Here is a 20,183-nt window from a genome sequence, read left to right on the forward strand (position 1 = left end):
AGCATAGACTAGATGGTCCAAAAGGCCCGTTTCTGTGCTGTATTTTTCTATGACTCTATGGTGATAGATTCTACCTTATTATGACCTTGCACTTAACATTGTCTACCTGCACTGCACTTTGTAACACTATTCTGCATTGTTACTGATTTGCACTGTTATAAAGAATTGTTCTGTATGGACGTTAGGCAAGATAAGCGTTTCCACTGCACCTCGTTCGTGACAATAATATAATACTTTACCAATTTCACAGACAAAAGTAAATGGTGGATTTTTTCCTCATTTTCCAGATTTATAAAACGCCCCAGATTCAGATGTTCATTTGAAGTTATACATGGATACGTGGAATTATTAAAGGCAAAGTTATCGCGCAGGATGAGAAAGTAGCCCAGACCGAACGCTGGAAGATCCTACGAACTTTCTCCAATTTCCGCTATCTAACTGGCCACTACAATTTGTGACTTGGGGAATAATGTCTTTCACGCCAATATTCGCGTCTTTGAACAGTCACGTGATCGGGGTTCCTCCAATAACAACTGCAAATTCCTACAGCTGTTCCTTCAATCTCACTTACCCCCGACCCGTGCGGTCTAAGAAAGGGGAAGATCGGTGGAAATTCGCTGCCCCCTCGGTGGAGATATCGCTCGGTGTGAAGGACGTGTCCTCAGCTCCGCCGGCGTCCTGTCACTGTTTGATAGTCTCTTGCCGATCGGGTGCTTTAGCGTCTGTTCCGAACGGCAGAGGAGGGGTGTGGTCCTTCTTTAAATCTCGGAGTGCTGCTCCAAATCCCCTTCTCCAGCTCTGTTAGCTTGCATTCTTGTCCGCCACCCGTTCTCTGCTGCTCCAGCTGCGACCCCCTCAGAAATGGTAAGAACCAGCTTTGGCTGCTTTTGATCTTACTTCCCATCCGCCTTTACCTCACCCAACGTTTGCATTTACGATCTATGTTTTGTTTTAAACAGGTATTCAAAAGTGTTCCGTTTCTGGTCCTTTTGGCCATCGCTTTGATAAACGCTGAAGTAAGTTTGATCTCTCTGTCCCCCGCCCTCCCGTTCACTCAATCCCTGCCTCTGGCTGAAAGGGGAACGATTTTGCGTTTACAAGTTTTGGGCGTTTTCGGGTTTAGGCTTTGTCATGGTAAACCTACCTCGGATCCATACGTCTTGTGGGACTTTGTGGACAGTTACAAGTAATTTGTCCCTGTTAGAAATGTGGCAGCAAGTAGCTGGGACATAAAAGCTCTGTGTGGATGGGAAGGGTAAAATTCGCATTGCTTGTGGCTGATCTGTACGAGCTGTATCTTAAGCAAGGTCGCGAAGGCGCATTGGAAGAAGTTGTTTTTTTCATGTATTAATATTTTGGGGAAAGATATGAAAAGAGCCGAAAACTGGAGAGTAACTTGGAGCTGTTTGGGAGAATGTGCAGGAGTTTTCTTCACGACAATAACGGGGGGTGGGGGGTGGAGATGCTGATTGCATGACCACTGGGAAATTCAATGAGGACACAGGATCTACTGGAAACTTACAAGTATCTACAGGCTCGATAAAAAACACGAAATCTCACATCTCGCTTTGATAAGGGATTACGTTCGTATGGTAGAGCGAACCTCCCCCCACCCAGTTAACAAAGATCAAATTCGAAAGCGGGTCCACTACACAAGGTTCCCTGTACACATATTACAATTTCATGTATTTTCAATTCATGGGTGTCAGACTTAAATATACTGTCTTTTATTTTTCAGTTTTACCATAAAGTATTTCAGATGCCCACTACTGTCCAAAATTTGTTATTTAAATCCATAGAATTCCAGCAAGCGTTCAACACTTAAGATTCTGCACTTGGGTTGTTGTTAAATGACTCCAAATTGAAAGACTGGTATAGGTTGGGGTACCAGTCTCTCAATTTGGAGTCATTTAACAACAACCCAAGTGCAGAATCTTACAGCCACAATTTTTACCTCCACTATCCTACTGATTTACTCTGGTTTCATAAAACTATAGTTTACTTTGGTTTGAAAATGTTAGTTTCAACTTTAAAAATCCCATTACTGTTAACTACAGGTTACTGATCTACTGAGTATGCCTGCAAGAAAACGAATCTCAGGGTAGTATATGGTGACATATATGTACTTTGATAATAAATTTACTTTGAACTTTGAATTATCCATCTATAAGCTGAGTAAAATACAAATTCGTTATATGTTATAGAACCTCTTGATATGTTTCCTCATGGAATAGGGGAAGCAATGATCAAATTGAAAGATTTCATCTCCAGTTGATGGTGTTTTCTAGCAGTCTGTACTATGCCTTAATTTCATCATTTTGACTGGGATGACAGGCCAGGGAGTTAGTTCTATGTAAGTGTCATCTGCAAACACTATATTGAAAGACATGATAGATTGTGTGAACATGGAAAGGGCGATGAAAATTCATCTACGGTGATGAGCAAACCATGCAATATTGAAGTGACTGAAGAGTAGAACTGAAATTTTAGAAGCAGACGACCACTGGTATATTACAAATTAAGCATCGGTGACCAGGGATGAATTTCTAACCCCATTGGTCTAAGCGAGTGGGTTAACTATGGCAAGGTGTGGGAAGTGGCGAATGAGCAAGTCCTAATAGCAAAGAAGAAATCTCAAACTGAAGTACAGATGTGAGAAAGTGATGTTCAACTAGAAAAGAATTTTGATCCGACTCTCTTTACCTTCACCCACCATTGTTTGGCATTGATGAACTTTGAACAAGACCAGCAGTCTAATATATAAAACAAAATCAAATTCACCGGATTTAAATAAAATCAAATTATGAGAACAGTTTTCAAAAGTTCCTGTGCATTCCTTTATTTAGAAGTTTGAGAGTTAATCTTGGGCTTTTAAAATGATATTTTTCAATAGAGTAAGTACAGAGTAAAAGCAAGAAAGTTTTGGACCAGGGTACATTAACTGTAGTTAAGTTGTGGACAAGCATCCAGAAGGTCTGGGTCACAAACCCAAAGACTGGAGTTCAAATCCCACCAAGGCTGTTGGGAAAATTAAAACATATCCAGAATTAAAATCATTGGTAATTGGCATCATCTAGGGAAAAGAACTTGCTGAGCTCATCTGGAGTATTTGTCTATTGACTTGCAGTTGGGGTGAATGAGGGATACAGAGCAAATGTCCAGATCCCTTGATGGAATAAAAAAAGCTAAAATAAGGAAGTTGTTTCTGGTGGAGATTTGGAATTCATTCTTCCAAAGGAATGTGGATGCCAGGTCTACTGATATTTCCAACACAATGTTAGGTTGTTGTTGGTAATGGCAATCAGGTGATCTGCAGCAGGGGAAATGGAGGTACTGAGCAGCTATGCCCAAAATAAGTGGCAGAACAAACACTTGAGAGACTGAATGCCTTATTCCTTTTCTAATTTAATGCGTGCTTTCAGATTTGTGGGTTTTCTAATTAACCTAGTTAGATTGAATTACCATTACATGATATATAATCATTAATATTATATTGATTTAGTAACTGAGAATTTGCCATTTGAACTTCTGATCAAAAACTCGCATTTGGCTACCCATTTACATTAGAAAAATTTCTTCCCTGATCTATGAAATAAAAATGACCTCATGTCTAGACTCTGCTGGATTCAAACCTGAATCGACTTCTCTTATAATAATCAGTTTGCACATGTTTTAGGCACCAGACTAAAACTTTTGAAATGAAGTGGCTCATTTGTCAAAAACAAAGAATCAACCTGAGAATTTATATTTTTTTTTAAAAGTAAAATTCTGAACCCACTGTTTTTGTCTGAGATGGGATACATAGCCTGAAATGTTGATCCTCATAACTTTTACACTTAAATCTGAAGTTGCTCCTTAATCTCTGTAATTCTTGTAGAGTTTGAAGCAAATAGCAATTTTGGAATAAATATGGAAATGCAGTTATGTACTTAATTTTACTTTATACCTGTGGTACCATACTGGCATACTTTCTGGATTACACTTGTGCATTAGTTAATGAGTATTTGTAATCACATGTTTTTTTTTCCCTCACAGTGTAACGTAATAACAAGTTCCAATATAAATTGTGTCAGGTAGATTTAGAGAGCATATGGAACAATAGAACACCACCTTCAGTGATAATGAAGAATGACAAAAACTATCAGAAAATATTGGAGAGTAACAAGATCCATTTTAGCTGTTATGTCAGGGAACATTATGGATGGATTCCGTTGTGGGTGGAAGAGAATTGAAATCACTTGTGCTTATCTCCACCACCACCTAGGTTGATACCTGGCTAAAGATGAAATTATATACATCGATATGGGCATTGTCATAACATTTCAAAGCAAGTTGCTGACAATATCTCATGTTTAAGGTAATTGTAGCTGTTCTCTGGAGCCCTATCAATTAAATATAGAGTTCATAAGGATCTAGATTCGTGCATTGGCCAGTTGCCAGTATTTAAAAGGACAAGTCCTAAGTCCTTGATTTACAAGCATATAATTTAACCGTAGCACAATGGAGGAGAGTCAGTACAACCCTGTACAACCATTGACATAGATGGGATTGTTTGAGAAGCTAGTAATTCTGCAGTGAAAGAATTTTAGTAATAAGGAGAGACAAGATTATCTGCGACTGTTCTCCTCAGAGGATAAAGTTGTAATGATTTGTTGCCTGGTTTAGATTGGATAGACAGAGAGAAACTTCCTCTTTACAGAGGAAAGAAGAGCCAGGGGACATACAACCTGTGTGTGGCATCTGTTAGTCTCGCGAGACCATGGATCTGCACCTGGAAAGTCTTGCTTCAGTCTGTGTTGGTGGAGCAGCGTCTGTTGTGGCCGTAGAGACCCACACGGGAGTGACTGTCTCGGCTGCATCGACTGCACTTGAAGACGCTGTCCTCCAGTGTTGTCTTGGTGCTGTTTTTCCGATGAGTGCGCTTTTCTTCAGCAGCAAGCCTCAGCTTCTCTTCACCTCTTTTTAGCCCTCTGCGTAGTTCCAGCCTCCAGCGAGAGCGATTGCTTGCAATGTCCTCCCACCGCTCAACGTTCGTGTTCAGTGACTTCATGTCTCTCTTGCAGACATCTTTGGAAGGAAGATGGGGCCGCCCTTATTCTCTCTTGCCAGAGGCCAGTTCCCTGTTCAGCAGGTTTTTCAGGATCCTCCCGTCTGACATGCGGTGTACGTGACCCAGCCAGTGGAGACGGCGTAGTTGGAGCAGGGTGAAGAGGCTGGGTATCTGGGTGCGGGCCAGGACCTCATTGTTGGTGACTCGGTCAGTCCACGTGATGTCCAGGATGCGTCTCAGGCTGCGAAGGTGGAAGGCGTTGAGAGGCGGCTCTTGTCTGGAGTAGAGGCTCCAGGTCTTGCTGCCGTTAAGCAGTGTGCTGAGGACACAGGCCCTGTAGACTGCAACCTTGGTGTGCGTCATCAGCTTTCTGTTCTCCCAGACTCTGTCAGCCTGGCGAATGTTGAGGCTGCTTGTCCGATCTGTCTGTTGATCTCAGGGTCTAGGGGGAGACTGTCCGTGATGGTGGAGCAACCACAGAATGGTTATAACATGGAAGGAAGGCCTTTAGCTTGTGGAGTCCGTACCATTTCTAATGGAAGGACAATCTAGCCACACCCTCTCCCCAGAGCCTTGTAGATTCTTCCCTTTCAAACTCTGTGTTCTTTTTGAATGCTACAATTAAATCTGCCTCTTCTTTTATTTCAGGTAATGCACTCCAGACCCCAATTTAAATCACTGTCTGTCACTTTTGGTTCATTTACTTAGCATCCTCACTCTACATCTTTTGTTCTTAATCACTTTCTCTGTCTGCTTTGTCCGTACCCTTCAGGATTTTGAATCTCTCGCGCATCTCAAAGAAACCCAGCATATCCCCATTTATCCAGATAGCAAAAGTAGTTCATTGTTCTTTCCCGTCTTCTCCAAAGCCTTCAGGTCTCTACTGAGTACATACCAAGGGATCTTAATGAGTTCCTCGCTCATCCTGGTTTTTATAAAATGCATATACTTCAGCCATTTTCAAACCTATCCTTTTTAATGAACTATGCACAAGCATCTCCAGATATATCCATTCTTGTACTCCCTTTAGTTTGTATAGTTTCTTCTCATTCTTCTTACCAAAATTTAACATTATGTATTTCTTAACATTCGTATTATCTCAGCCTGCTCTACTCACTTGGAGTCAATTTTAATGCTCCTTATGTAAGATAGAAAAATGATAACCCAAGCTCAAACACCCTGGGAAATCTACTTTGTATCACTTCCCCCCCCAAAAAAAATCAACTTTTTAAATTTCCAAATTATTTCTAGATTTTCCCCTACTATTGAGGTTTACAATTAGAGACCATATCCTCATTCTCCATTTTGAACAAAGTTGTACAGTAGTATCTGCCATTTACCAGTAATGATGAACCTACAAAGGTTTGAAAGATTATGGTTAGAGTTTCTTTACTTTCCTCCCTTCCTCCTTTCGGCAAGTGGGATCTATCCCATCTGGACTTTCCCACTAAATGTGGTCAAACTTCCTGCTACCTCTTCTTTATAAATATTTATCCCAACAAAATCTCAATGGCATCTTCTGAATGTCCAGCACAATCTTTCTTGTCATCAAGACCGAAGTATTAATGACACAGCTTCCTTAAACAAATTTCCTTTTCATTCTTATTGACCCATTTTCTCTTAAAAACTCTCTTCCTGATCACATGCCTGCATAATATTTTTAGATCTCTTCAGTGTGTTTTTTCTTATCCCCTCTATTTTCAACTTATTTCCCTTTCCCTCAATTCCACACTGAGCTTTGTCATCACCCTTGTGCTATTAAAGTTAAATTATTTATCTTTCTCCTTCTTACTCCATCTTTGCAGGCTTTGGCTTTTATTTTTCTCCACATTGAAATGTATTTATCTTGTAGCGGAGGCATTTCCATTCTAAAGGCTCAATTACAGTTTTGCCTGCCGAGCATTGATTGCAGTTATCCAAAAGGAGATGTTCTTAACCCACTGCAAGTGAAATTTTTAACTTAGTGACTCATCCCATTTCATCCTTCTAAACTTTATATTTTCTGTATGTCCCCCAAAATTCCCCCTCCCCAGCCCATTAATCTTTCTATGTTTCATGGCTTGTGTCCCAGAATCTCATTTCCATGAATATTTTAAAAACCATTCCTCTTTAAGTTAGGCTTTTATTGTCATGGCACCATAATCCTACATAGCTAATGCACCTGTAAATTACTAACCTTCTTTAACATGCTTCTTGGGTTTAGAGTGCATGTATTTAAATAAAGCTATCGTGGACTTCCTTGCATGCTGTTACTCTGGTCCTGCTTTAAAAACTTCATCTCTCTTGTTCTGATGCTATTTATCATTCCCATTTCTGTTTGCATCTTTTTTTTCCTGCTCAGTGTTACCTTCCTATGCCCAATCCCCTGCCACTTGGTTTAACTTTCCCACAACAATAGCAGATCTTCCCAGCTTCTTTGAAGTACGATCAGTCTGGGCAGTGCACATCCCATCTCCCCACAGATCTGATCTAGATGCCCCAGGAACCTAGAGTCTACCCTACTGTACCTCAATCCAGATATCTTCCTCCTGTTCTGTTGCGGGTGGGACAGGAAACTAATGTTTCCTAACTCTGTAAAACATGCTTTGTTTTTCTATTATTAGTACAAATGTTCCTCGATGTTCATCATGCCATGTTAGAATTCACTGGAACAACTCTGTACTCATAACCTTGAAACCAGGGAGGCAACATGCCATCCTGGAATCAGTACTACAGCAAATGCCTGATTGCTCTCCTATAAATTTTACTATTCTGATAATTTTCCACGCTCCTCGTACCATTCAATTGCCACAGCGCTGTGGTCCCGGCCTCGTCCGAATTCCAGAGAGGAAATTTCTTATGCCACCTTCACTCAGAACTGAATGCTGCTTGGAGAACAAGATACTCAGGGGTTTCTTGAATTACCGTTTTCTCTTTTTTTTTGTCCCTTTTGCCAACAATCTCAAGCTGTGTTGCTATTATTCTCTGAAACATTCTATCTACGAGAATGCTAGTGGACTGCAGTGACGCCAGCTGCTGCTCAGACTCCAGATGTTAATGGTTCTCTATGCGGCTCTCTGGAATACAGAAAATCCCCTGGACTTCCCGTGTCATGCAGGGTAAACATTCCATGAGTCTCAGTGTGCTGCAATGCCTCAATTTATTGGATTAATTTAACAGATAGCGAATGTACAGATTATAATAAATACTAGTATTCACTTCTTTAAGTTGATGTGAACAATTTTAATTCCCGTGTTTAAATCAAATGCTTATTTGAACTCCAATTTGTTTCATGTGCTCCTTTCACACATTGAGATTCCTTGACATGTTCTTTAACTTCAACATTCAGTCTCCTTTTAATAGGCTCAAAGTTATTGCCAGAAGATTGGGGAGAGGGTGTTGTTCAAGATTAATGCTTTAATTTCCTGAATGGTCTATAGTTCCGAATTCAGTTTGGTTTCTTGTTCCCCTGCTTTGATTTGCAGAGAATTGCTGGGCTGTAAGTTCTGATTGTCATTATTGTACTGAATTTGGTGAAAGCCAGTAAATACGATAGAGTTGTGTGGGAGTTGTATGATTATTTTGGGTTTCTTTCATGTAGAAGGAGATTGAATTTGTTCTCCTTCAGGAGTAATTATAGATTTTCTGCAGTGATTATTTTAATGGTTTGTTTCTATTTCATCTGTTACTGGTAGTCTTGATGACAGCATGGAAGCTAGAAACTGCATTGTAAAGACCGATACAAAATAAGCATACTGGACCTCGTGAAGAAAATCTTATTACTGTGTAATATATATGCAGCGAACCATATTTAGCAGACATTTTTAATATTTGGTGGTATAGAAGCATAGAAAATAGGTGCAGGAGTAGGCCATTTGGCCCTTCGAGCCTGCACCGCCATTCAGTATGATCATGGCTGATCATCCAACTCAGAACCCTGTACCTGCCTTCTCTCCATACCCCCTGATCCCTTTAGCCACAAGGGCCATATCTAACTCCCTCTTAAATATAGCCAATGAACTGGCCTCAACTGTTTCCTGTGGCAGAGAATTCCACAGATTCACCACTCTCTGTGTGAAGAAGTTTTTCCTCATCTCGGTCCTAAAAGGCTTCCCCTTTATCCTTAAACTGTGACCCCTCGTTCTGGACTTCCCCCAACATTGGGAACAATCTTCCTGCATCTAGCCTGTCCAATCCCTTTAGAATTTTATACGTTTCAATAAGATTCCCCCTCAATCTTCTGAATTCCAGAGAGTATAAGCCTAGTCGATCCAGTCTTTCATCATATGGTATGTAATTTATATCAGGTAAAATTTGGGAGGGGGGGGGTTGGTATTTCCAGTGCTGCATCAGTTTGCAACTCAGTTTTTATTTCCTTCTCTCCCTCTTCCTTCTGTTTTTATTTTGTTTCCGCTTATGTGCAGCATCTCCAGACTACAGTTAACAAGCCTCTTGCAACCAGCACTCCTACCATTCTGCTTCTCCTGGTCTCCATCCCGTTTGACTTCTCTGCAATTTAACTGGTTTCTAGCTTTTCTCCTGAGGGATCATTGGCCTGAAACATTGATGTTGTTCTCTTCTACGTGTGCCGCCTGACGAGTGTTAGCAGCATTCTCTGGTTTCACATTTTTTTAAAGAACCATTTGTCACTATAGGAAGAGACGTGTGATGTAGATCACTTGGAGTATAAATTGCTTGTTTTGGTGACAGGTAGGCACTTTCACAGGCAAATTTGTTGGATTAGTGTGTAATTACCATGATATCTCTACCCTTCAGAAATGCTGTTATTGGAGAAATATTACTTAATTCTCACTACAAAGGGGAAGATGAGAGATGACACATGACATACTGCTAGTGTTCTTTTATTGATGTGATAAAACTGAGAGGCTGTCTGATATTTTGCTCACAGCCACCAAAAGTATTTGAAATTTCAAGGTTCATATAGACCCAGAGATCTGAACCATTTGCTTTTATTAAACTGTATTTTTGTTATACAGGGAATGTTATCCTTGACAGAGCTGTACTAATTGAATTTCACAAGCAACTGCCTTCAGATTTTTGAGTTGTATGTCTCATTATTCACTAATCACATTCTTCTGATAGCAGTAACAATCAATAAAAGGGACAATAACTAACATATTTGAAGCATTACGTTCGAAGTTAATTCAGAGGATAATAGGGTTTGAGGTTGATTTTTTTTTCCAGTGTTCCTTCCATTTAAAGTTTAAAATCCTTTTCATTGGCAGGAAGCGTTTTCCAGTTTACTTTAAAATAATTTTGTCAAGGACTAAAGGGAGATGGAAGGGATGGGCTTGTTGAGTTGAGGTGGTGGAGCTTGGGTTCTTGAAGAACAGTAGATTATTGATGTGTGTAGGACAGTGGATGTTGTATTAACATTGGATTGACAATACGATCAGCACAGACATCATGGATTTAATAGCCTGAGCTATTTTCATCTATGTTCTGCATTACAATTACCCACATTAAAACAGACCTATTGGCCCAGCTTGAGCATGCCAATGAATTTGCCTACCTGAGCTGTGCTCGTTCATTTGGCATTTATTCATCTAAACTTTTCCAATCTGTGCACCTGTCTAAATACCTTTTAAACATTATAATTGCACTGAATTCTAACAGCTCATTCCACATGTTCACTATCCTGTGTGAAATAGTTGCCTTTCACATCCCCTTAAAATTTTTCCTTTCTCAAACCTGTAGGTTTGGACCCCAGGAACAAAACTGTCATTAGCCACCGGATCGATGTCCCTCATGATTTTGAATACTTCTAAAGGATACTCTTCACTCTCCTGTGCCTCAGGAAAAAAACATCCTAGCTTATCCAGTCTTTCCTTGTATATCCTTCTGAACCTTTTCTTCTCCTTTTCCAGCTTATTGATTTCCTTCCTTTGGCTCAGCAACCAGAAACTCGCACAATGCTTCAAGTGTAATGATGTAACTCTGGGACTCACTACCTTGACTGAGAGCAAGCATTGCAAATGTTTTCATTACCACCCTTTCTAGTTACATCAGTACTTTCAGGGATCTATGCACTTATACCCCTAGGTCTGTTCTCCACTCTCCAGAGCCATAACCTTGGTTTAACTTCCCAATTGTTCTAGAGACCTTGACAATCTTACTGTCTTCTGTACCCAGATTGTTAATGTCATCCACAGGCTTACAAACCATGCCAACTACATCCTCATCCAAATAATTAATATAAATGACAAACAACAGTGGACCTAGTACCAATCCCTGTTGGTCACAGGCCTCCAGACTGGAAAAACAAACCTCCACTCCCATCCTCTGTCTTCCACAACCAAACCAATTCTGTATTCTGTTGCAAAGGTCACCCTGGATCTCATCCTGGACCATGTAGGAACTTAAAGTCCTTGTTAAAGGCAAACTAGGTCATGGCTACCACTCTATCCTCAATCCTTTTGTTCACCTCTCAAAATAAAAAAAAATTGTGACTTGATTTCCCACACACAAAACCATGCTGAATATCCATAAGAAGACCTCATCTTTCCAAATTCAGATAGGTCATGTCTCTCAGAATCCCTTCCATTTTCTCACCATCTCATCGTTCTATGGCTTGATCTTGCAGCCCTTAAATACGAGCACTTGCACTAGGCATCTTCCATTACTTCAGCCAGGGCTAATGAAGATGCAAACATCTTAGCACGACCTCTGCAATTTCTTCCCTCTTTCCCACAGTGTTCTAAAATGCTCTTGGTCAGGCCCTGTGGATTTATCCAACTTGATGTACTTCTAAGACCACCAGCATCCCTTTTGTAATGTGGAACACACTGTCAAGGGAGATGGTAGAGGCTGATACAATAGGGACATTCAAGAGACTCTTATGACATGTGGATGTAAGAAAAATGGAGGGTTATAGGCTATGTAAGAGGGAATAGTTACATTGATTGTAGAACAGGATTATATGGGTCAGCACAAGATCATGGACTGGAGGGCCCGTACTGTGCTGTACTATTCTATGTTCTGTGGACATCAAAGTTTGCTGGTGAACGCAGCAGAGCAGGCAGCATCTCTGGGAAGCGGTACAGTTGGCGTTTCAGGCCGAGACCCTTCGTCAGGACTAACTGAAGGAAGAGTTAGTAAGAGATTTCAAATCTCTTACTAACTCTTCTTTCAGTTCTTTCAAATCTCTTACAAATCACATCAACTAGATTCCCTAATTGTGCCAGGCTTGCCCTTAACTCAACCAGGAACGTGTTGTCCCTGAACTCTCCCATCTCACTTTAAAAGCTTCCCACTTGCCAGACATCCCTTTACCTGGAAACCATCTCTCCCAGTCAACTTCAGCAAGTTTGTTTATTTATTATTTATAGGCCCTTCTGGCCTTTCAGTCGGTGCTGTCCAGCAACCCCTGATTTAACTTCAGCCTAATTACGTGGCAATATACAATGACCAATTAACCAACTAACCGGTATGCCTTTGGACTGTGGGAGGAAGCCCATATTCCCTAGACTTCTTACAGACGATGTCGGAATTGAACGTTGATGCTGATCTGTGATAGCATCACACTAACTGCTACACTGCTATGGGGCCCAAACAAACAATCTTGTTTAATGCCTTCAAAACTAGCCTTTCCACAGTTTAGGACTTTAATTTGTGGACCAGTCCTCTCCTTTCCCTAACTATTCTAGAATTGGTGGACCTATGGTCACTGTCCCAAACCTGCTCCCTCACTGACATTTCAGTCAATTGCCTCACCTCATTTCCAACGGGAGATTGAGTGTAGCTACCTTTTGTGTAGGGCCAGCCACATACTGTTCGAGAAAACTTTCCTGGACACACTTGACTGAATTCGGCTCCATAAAAGTCCTTGACTGTATGGCAGTCCCAGTCAATGTTAGGAAAGTTAACAATTACTTAGTGTTAACAGCCCTTTTTATTCTTACAGCTGTCTGTGCTTTTTATTTATTGAGATACAGCACGGGGCAGGCCCTTCTGGCCTTTCAAACTATGCTGCCCAACCCTAGCGTAATGACAGGACAATTAACAGTGACTAACCTATCAACTGCTATGTCTTTGGACTGTGGGAGAAAAACCAGAGCACCCGGAAGAAACCCACGCGGTCACGGAGAGAACATATAAGCTCCTTACAGGTGGTGGCAGGAATTGAACCCAGGTCGTCTGTACTGTAAAGTGTTGTGCTACCGTGTCGCCCCATAATCTTACTATATTTGTTCCTCTAATTTCCATTGACCACTTTGGGGTGGGGATTTGGTGGCGTTATTGTATAATCTCAAATGGACTAGCCCCTTCTTATTTCTAAATTTCACCCATGTAACCCATCTTTGTACTGCTGTGACTTTCTCCAATCAGAAACCCAACTCCCCTCCTGCCTTACTCCACCTCTGTCACACCTGTAGCTTCTGTACATTGAGTTGCCAGTCGTTCTCATCCTTCAAAAATGATTATGCATTAGCCCAGTCCCAACTGTCTATCCACGCTTCAGTTTATCTGTCATATCCCTGATGCATTTTAACTGCATTAAAATGCAGTTTATTCTATCATACCTTCCTCGCTCCTTGTCCTGTCTAGTGCTGTACATGCCTCAACTCTCTCATCTGCTACACTATTCCTTTGGTTCCAACCCCCCTTTAACCCCCCCCCAACTAGATGTTGAAATACAATTAGTAAATATCCCTGTCATGCTATTGCCCCCCCCCACCCCCCACACACAAAGATCAGGTGCATACTACCCCTCTTGTATGCTGTTGCAATATTGTAGAATACAGTTGCTGGATGAGCTGCAAATGTGATTACATCGAAGTATACTAGTATTAAGCAAGGATCAAAATAGTACATGCTAGATCTCAAGAGTTTGTCCTATCAGGCCTGGAAACAAATTCTAATTTGACATATTATTGCTCCTTTCATTATTGTTTCACTAGGCATTTTTTGTAGGAGCATAAAATAACAGTAGTGTGCTTGCTTGGCAAGAATAGGGTAACTAATCTACAGACTGAATTCCATCTCTTGTGAACTTGTTTTTCCTGGTGATTAATACTCGTATTTAAGTGTAGAATTTGGCAAGCTCGTATCAGCAGTGCAGAATTTGAAATGCATTCAGATCTGCTTTGATTTTCTGTGTGAATGAAGTTCATTTTGGTATCATTCCTTTCAGCAGACCTGCATCAAAACTAGCAAGAAATGAAAGAAGTCAACTTAAGTCAATGCCAGATGCAAGAAACGTGATGATGTTGAATCTGTAGTCTGTTTTGGGATCCCCTGTGTTCTTTATTGAAACAGTGGGAAGGGAAACAGTTTACAGTGTACGATAGCCTCAGAATTGACCAGCAATCCTCCTTTTATATTAACAAAATGAAAAATTCAGCCTCTGAGGCAAGGACTGAATACCAGAAAGGTTCAGATTAAACAAGATTTAAATCACCTTGAATGCACTAGCTCGGGGGAAGATACACAGGCAGTACAATACATCAGGACATTGCATAATTAAGCTGAAAGCAGATTCCACTCGGGTTGAAGGTAGACCTGTGGTATTTCAATTTTTTTTTGTTACGTAGTTATAAAATGATAAATTATTTTGAGTAGCGAACTCCATCCACTACATTAAACCCGTCAATTTTCCATGACATTTCAGTGTAAAATAGCCTCAGAATTGACTATCAGTCCTCCTTTCATATTAACAAAATGAAAACTTCCACCAAGAAATCTATTTTTAGTAAAAGGCAGATATCCATCTTCCCATGATTTCCTTATTTGTTATTAATATCTCTATAGGTTCCATTTTGAGCTATAAAATTTCCCATGTCCTCCCTGTTTCTTACATTGTGACTTTGATCACGTTTAACACTTTATTCCTCTTTTGCTGTAGATATTAGTCTCCCAACAACTTCACTCCTGGAGGACACCATTTGTCTCCCACGTGTAGGTGATTAGTGTCAACTTAGCAAAACACAGCTGGGTAGAATTAGTTAGCTTCACAATTCAATTAATTGCTTGTTTAGTTGGAAGGTAATGTTAAATAAAGAAAGCATTTCTATGAGAAGCATTTAAATATTACAATCACAAACACAAGAAATTCTGCAGATACTAGAAATCTTGAGCAGTACACAAAAAATATTGGAGGAGCTCAGCAAGTCGGTCAGCATCTACAGAGGGGAATAAACAGTTAACGTTTTAGGTGGAGACCCTGCGTCAAAACGGGAAATGAAGGGAGCAGGAGCCATAATAAGAAGGTGGGGGATGGGAGAAGCAGACTGAGTAGAAGCTGGCAATTGATAGATGAAGCCAGATAAGGGGCTTATAAGTTGCTTCTCCAATTTGAGTTTGGCCTCATCATGGCGATAGAGAAGGCCATGGGCAGTCCTATCAGAATAGGAATGAGAAATCAAATTGAAATGGATAGCTCCCTGGAGATCCTGCCTTTGTGGCATTAGAATTTCTTATCTGGTGTAGTTGGATTGGCCTTCTCTGTCAATAGAAACAGATAAGTTAATTCAGTGAGTTTCAACATTAAAAGATGTGCTTTTTCATAAATCTGCCTCTCTACATTGCTTCCATTTTAGTGTAATAAAGTTTTTTTAAATGTAGAAACAAGCCACGTTAATTATTATCAAACATTCCTTTCGTACCTACAAACAACTTTTTTAAAAAAGAACATTCAGTAATAAAATTGTCTAGAGTTTGAAATTTGGTTCTTCCTTTTTAAAAAAAAAACAACCTTAAACCACAGCTGTTAGCCTAAGAGACAGACTTGGTCTAATACACAAGAGCCCCACTGAGGAACATCTTGCACTGTCACCGACCTCATTACCTCCAGAGATCTCCTGTTTACAGCCTCCAATCTCAATATTCCCCAACCTTCTAATTCCTGCTCAGGTTCCATAAGCCTAACTGCCCCTGTAGGCCCATTGTCGGTGTCTGCTCCTTGCTACTAAACTCTTGTCCTTGTATTGTGACTCCATTTTATCCCCCTTGGTTCAGTCCCTTTCCATCTACATCAATGACACGTCACATGTTCTCTACCCCTTCAACAACTTAAGTTCCCTGGCCCTGAATGCCTCATTTTCACCTTGGACATCCAGACCCTCTACCCTCTACCCTTCTGCCCCCATTAGGAAGGCTTCAGGTCGCTCTGCTCCTTTCTTGATAAATGACCCAACTACTTCTCCTCCCATCATTCCGCTCCTCTGGCAGAACAGATACTTGCTCTAAACTTTTCACCTGTTTCTACTTTTTCCTGATGGTAGGTGTAGCCATAGTTCAGCCTGAATTTTCATTGGTTATGTGAAAAAATGCATGTTCCAAACATACTCCCCATCTCTTTCTCCACTACATTGATAACTGCATTGGTGATGCTTCGTGCAACCATGCGGAGCTCATCAACTTTGCCACTAACTTTCACCCTACTATCAAATTCACTTGGTCCATCTCTGATACCTCGTCTTCTCTAATCTCTCTGATTCCATCTCTGAAGACAGATTATCTCGACATCTTTCATAAACCCACTGACTCACATGGTTACCTCGACTCCTCTTCCCACCCTGCCATTTGCAAGGATGCTATTCCCTTCTCTCAGTTCCTCGGTCTCCACCATATCTGTTATCATGATTAGATTTTCTATTCCAGGGCATCAGAGATGTCTCCTCTCTTTTTTCAGAAAATGGCGTTTTCCTGCCATTGCCATCAATGTGGCCCTTACCCACATCTCCATTTTCCACACATCTGCCTTATCCCATTTCCCTGTAACATCATAGTGAGTGGAGTTCCCCTTGCCTCTCTTACCACCCCATGAGCCTCGGCATCCAACATATTCTCTGTAAACTTCGCCATCTACACTGGGATCCTGTTGTAAATCAGGCTCAGTTTACCCTTTCCCTTTCTCTTCACATGTCCTTCCCACCAATCCCCCCTCCAGACACTTAGGGATATTGCCCCAAATAATTACACCTGCCCTACACCTACTCTCTCTCCATCATTAGGGGCCCTAAATAATTCTTCCAGGTGAGGTGGCAATTCACTTGAGAGTTCCTTGGAGATCCCAGTCCAGCCTCCTGTCCATTGCAGAGACTTGACACAGACTAGGGGAGCACATCATCAAGCACTTTTGCTCCATCTGCCAGAACAGGCAGGATATCCCGGTGGCTCCCCTTTTCAATTCAACTTCCCATACCCTCACCAACATGTGTGTCCATGCCTACTGTTGCCAAGTTGTGACTGGATGCAGAGTATGGGAACAGCATCTCATATTCCGATTTGAAAGTCTCCAACCTGAAGGCAGCAACATCCAGTAACCACTCCTCTGTCTCTCCCGACTGTTCTCTTATCCCTTTGACCCCATTAGCCTATTATCTGTTCTCTTTCCCCTCCCCCACTCTCAGAACCTGCCCATTACCCACACCTTCCTCATTCTGGTTCCCCTTATTTCATGGTCTACTGTCCTATCAGATACCATCTTCTTCAGTCCTTTGCCTCTTCCACTCCCAGCTTCTCGTATCATTGCCACTTCCCACCCGCCGCACTCCACCCACCTGTCTCCCCCCCCCCCACCTGGATTCACCCATCAACTCGTGCTCCCCTCCCTCTGCCCACCCTTCTATTGTGGCTTCTGCCCTGCTCCTTTCCAGCCCTGATGAAGGATCTCAGTCTGAAGTGTCATCTTTTCATCTCCCTTCAGAGATCCTGCCTGAACTGCTGAATTCCTCCAGCATTTTGTGTGTGTGTGTTGCTCAGAATTTCCAGCATCTGCAGTCTTTCTTAAGTCTTAATACAGTGAATGCATTTTGTAGTTAATTTTTTTTGTTTAAACTCTGCAGTTTAAATTTAGGTCACAGGTAAAATGTATCGTCCTGCTTGGTACACTTTAACGTGCTTACACAGTGTAAAATTAGCTCAGTGCTGGCATTACCTAACACGTTATGTGAGTGAAACAATGAACTCTTTCTCCTCGGTAACTATTCTGTGACTTGATCATAGTTTCCAGATTTTTTAAAGGAAGAATACAATTTGCGACGCTCTGAACACATCATCAGTGATGTAACCTGGGGTCATTGGGTGTTTTCCCTGACTCGAAAAGGTCTGCAGAGGCTGGAAATCCAGCTCATCACAAACAAAATGCTGGAGGAACCCAGCAGGTCAGGCAGCACCCAGGGAAATGAGTAAACTGATGACATTTCGGGCCGAGGCCCTCGAGGGTCCTGACCTGCTGGGTTCCTCCAGCATTTTGTATGTGTTGCTTTGGATACAAAATATTTGATCAGTCTTGATGGTAAAATACATGAAGAGATTGTAAATAATATTGGATAATAAGAAAACAAGGAACCAAAGAGCTTAGATCTAAATCTTCAATCTTGTCACTAGAGTGCCAAGTACCAGGTAAATCGATAGTACTGAAGAATGAGAAGAATACCCAGAATCTGTATGCAGAACATAACAGAAAATGGTAGATGCATTATTTGTGATTTCCCCTAAATAACCTTTTTTCTGCAAAGTTCAATAGAGAATTCGGAAACTATAAGATGTAATGGTACTCAAGAAAGGAGGGAGAAAAAGGCAGGACACAATAGTGTGTGTCCAGGTCCGTGTCCTGATTAGAGATTACAATCAGACCCCGCTTAACCCTGAGGATGTGTTCATCGGAGTCCACCTCCGCTATGTGAATCAGTGTTATGCGGGGTCATTATAACATTACGTAACTGGATATGTGTGTCTGATTTAAAAAAAAATTCAAACCTGAGATGTATGATATATTTTATGTATATACAGTAATTTGTGGAGTAACAAACACGCAAATAGGCCTAACCTGAACATCAGTGGAGCAGTAACACATCACAGCAGCAGTGGAGGGAGTCTGGTGTTGGGTACTACTTAGAGGGGGGACCAGGCTGTGGGTCCCCCTCTAATTTTGGCGGCTTCTTCAAGTAGGCATCGAGATTTGACGGCCTTTTCTTAAGTTTCCTCTCATGAAGTAGTTCTTGGTAGCAGGAAATCTTGTCGAGAACACCTCTTTGCCTTATTGCTTCGCTCCCAGTCAGGGTCGTTATCAATGGACTGGTCCATGATTTGTGTGATGGTGGTGATGCTAGTGCTGCAGAGTTTTGTGGTGAGGTTGTCTTGCTGATATTTCCTGTTCTCTATCCGTGTCCTCAGATTCACCCAGGATGTGCTGGTCTGCCAAATCTTGAAGCTCTTCATTATTTAGACTCTTGCTGTCTGCACTAGCGGCTTCACCAGAGATATGTATGCTATGGAGATTACTGCTCTGTTTAAATCCATCAAACCAACCTCTTGGACTTATCATCATCTTCTTGAATATGATTGAAGATGCTTTTTGCCTTTTCCATTATTATCATTTGCCCTGGGGGCATGTTTCGTTGTTTGATCTTCCACCCTTTTTACTTATGAGGGGTGATTGATAAGTTTGTGGCCTAAGGTAGAAGGAGTCAATTTTAGAAAACCTAGCACATTTATTTTTCAACATAGTCCCCTCCTATAGGTACACACTTGGTCCAGTGGTCACGGAGCATACAGATCCCTTCTTTGTAGAAATGGTCCACAGCAGGGGTAATAGATAAGTGTCATAGTCATAGTTTATTGATCCCAGGGGAAATTGGTTTTCATTACAGTTTCACCATAAATAATAAATAGCAATAAAACCATAAATAGTTAAATGTAAATTATGTCAGGAAATAAGTCCAGGACCAGCCTATTGGCTCAGGGTGTCTGACCCTCCTAGGGAGGAGTTGTAAAGTTTGATGGCCACAGGCAGGAATGACTTCCTATGACACTCTGTGTTGCATCTCGGTGGGATGAGTCTCTGGCTGAATGTACTCCTGTGCCCAACCAGTACATTATGCAGTAGATGGGAGACATTGTCCAAGATGGCATGCAACTCGGACAGCAACCTCTTTTCAGACACCATCGTCAGAGAGTCCAGATCCATCCCCACAACATCACTGGCCTTACGGATGAGTTTGTTGATTCTGTTGTTGTCTGCTACCCTCAGCCTGCTGCTCCAGCACACAACAGCAAACATGATAGCACTGGCCACCATAGACTCGTAGAACATCCTCAGCATCGTCCGGCGGATGTTAAAGGACCTCAGTCTCCTCAGGAAATAGAGACGGCTCTGACCCTTCTTGTAGACAGCCTCAGTGTTCTT

At 41.4% G+C, this 20,183-nt stretch overlaps 1 protein-coding gene across 1 annotated transcript in view; it reads left to right on the forward strand.

The window, feature by feature from the left end:
• The first annotated feature begins 710 nt into the window (after positions 1-710).
• fstl1b (follistatin-like 1b) overlaps positions 711-20,183 on the forward strand; it is a 122,989-nt gene continuing 103,516 nt past the window's right edge. Inside the window, exons 1-2 of the mRNA XM_063050631.1 lie at positions 711-864; positions 960-1,016. Of these exons, the coding sequence (XP_062906701.1) occupies positions 862-864; positions 960-1,016 (60 nt within the window). The 5' untranslated portion in view covers positions 711-861. The remainder of the gene's footprint in view (positions 865-959; positions 1,017-20,183) is intronic.

The sequence above is a fragment of the Mobula hypostoma genome, chromosome 6 (assembly GCF_963921235.1).
Source record: "Mobula hypostoma chromosome 6, sMobHyp1.1, whole genome shotgun sequence".
NCBI classification, from domain to species: Eukaryota; Metazoa; Chordata; class Chondrichthyes; order Myliobatiformes; family Myliobatidae; genus Mobula; species Mobula hypostoma.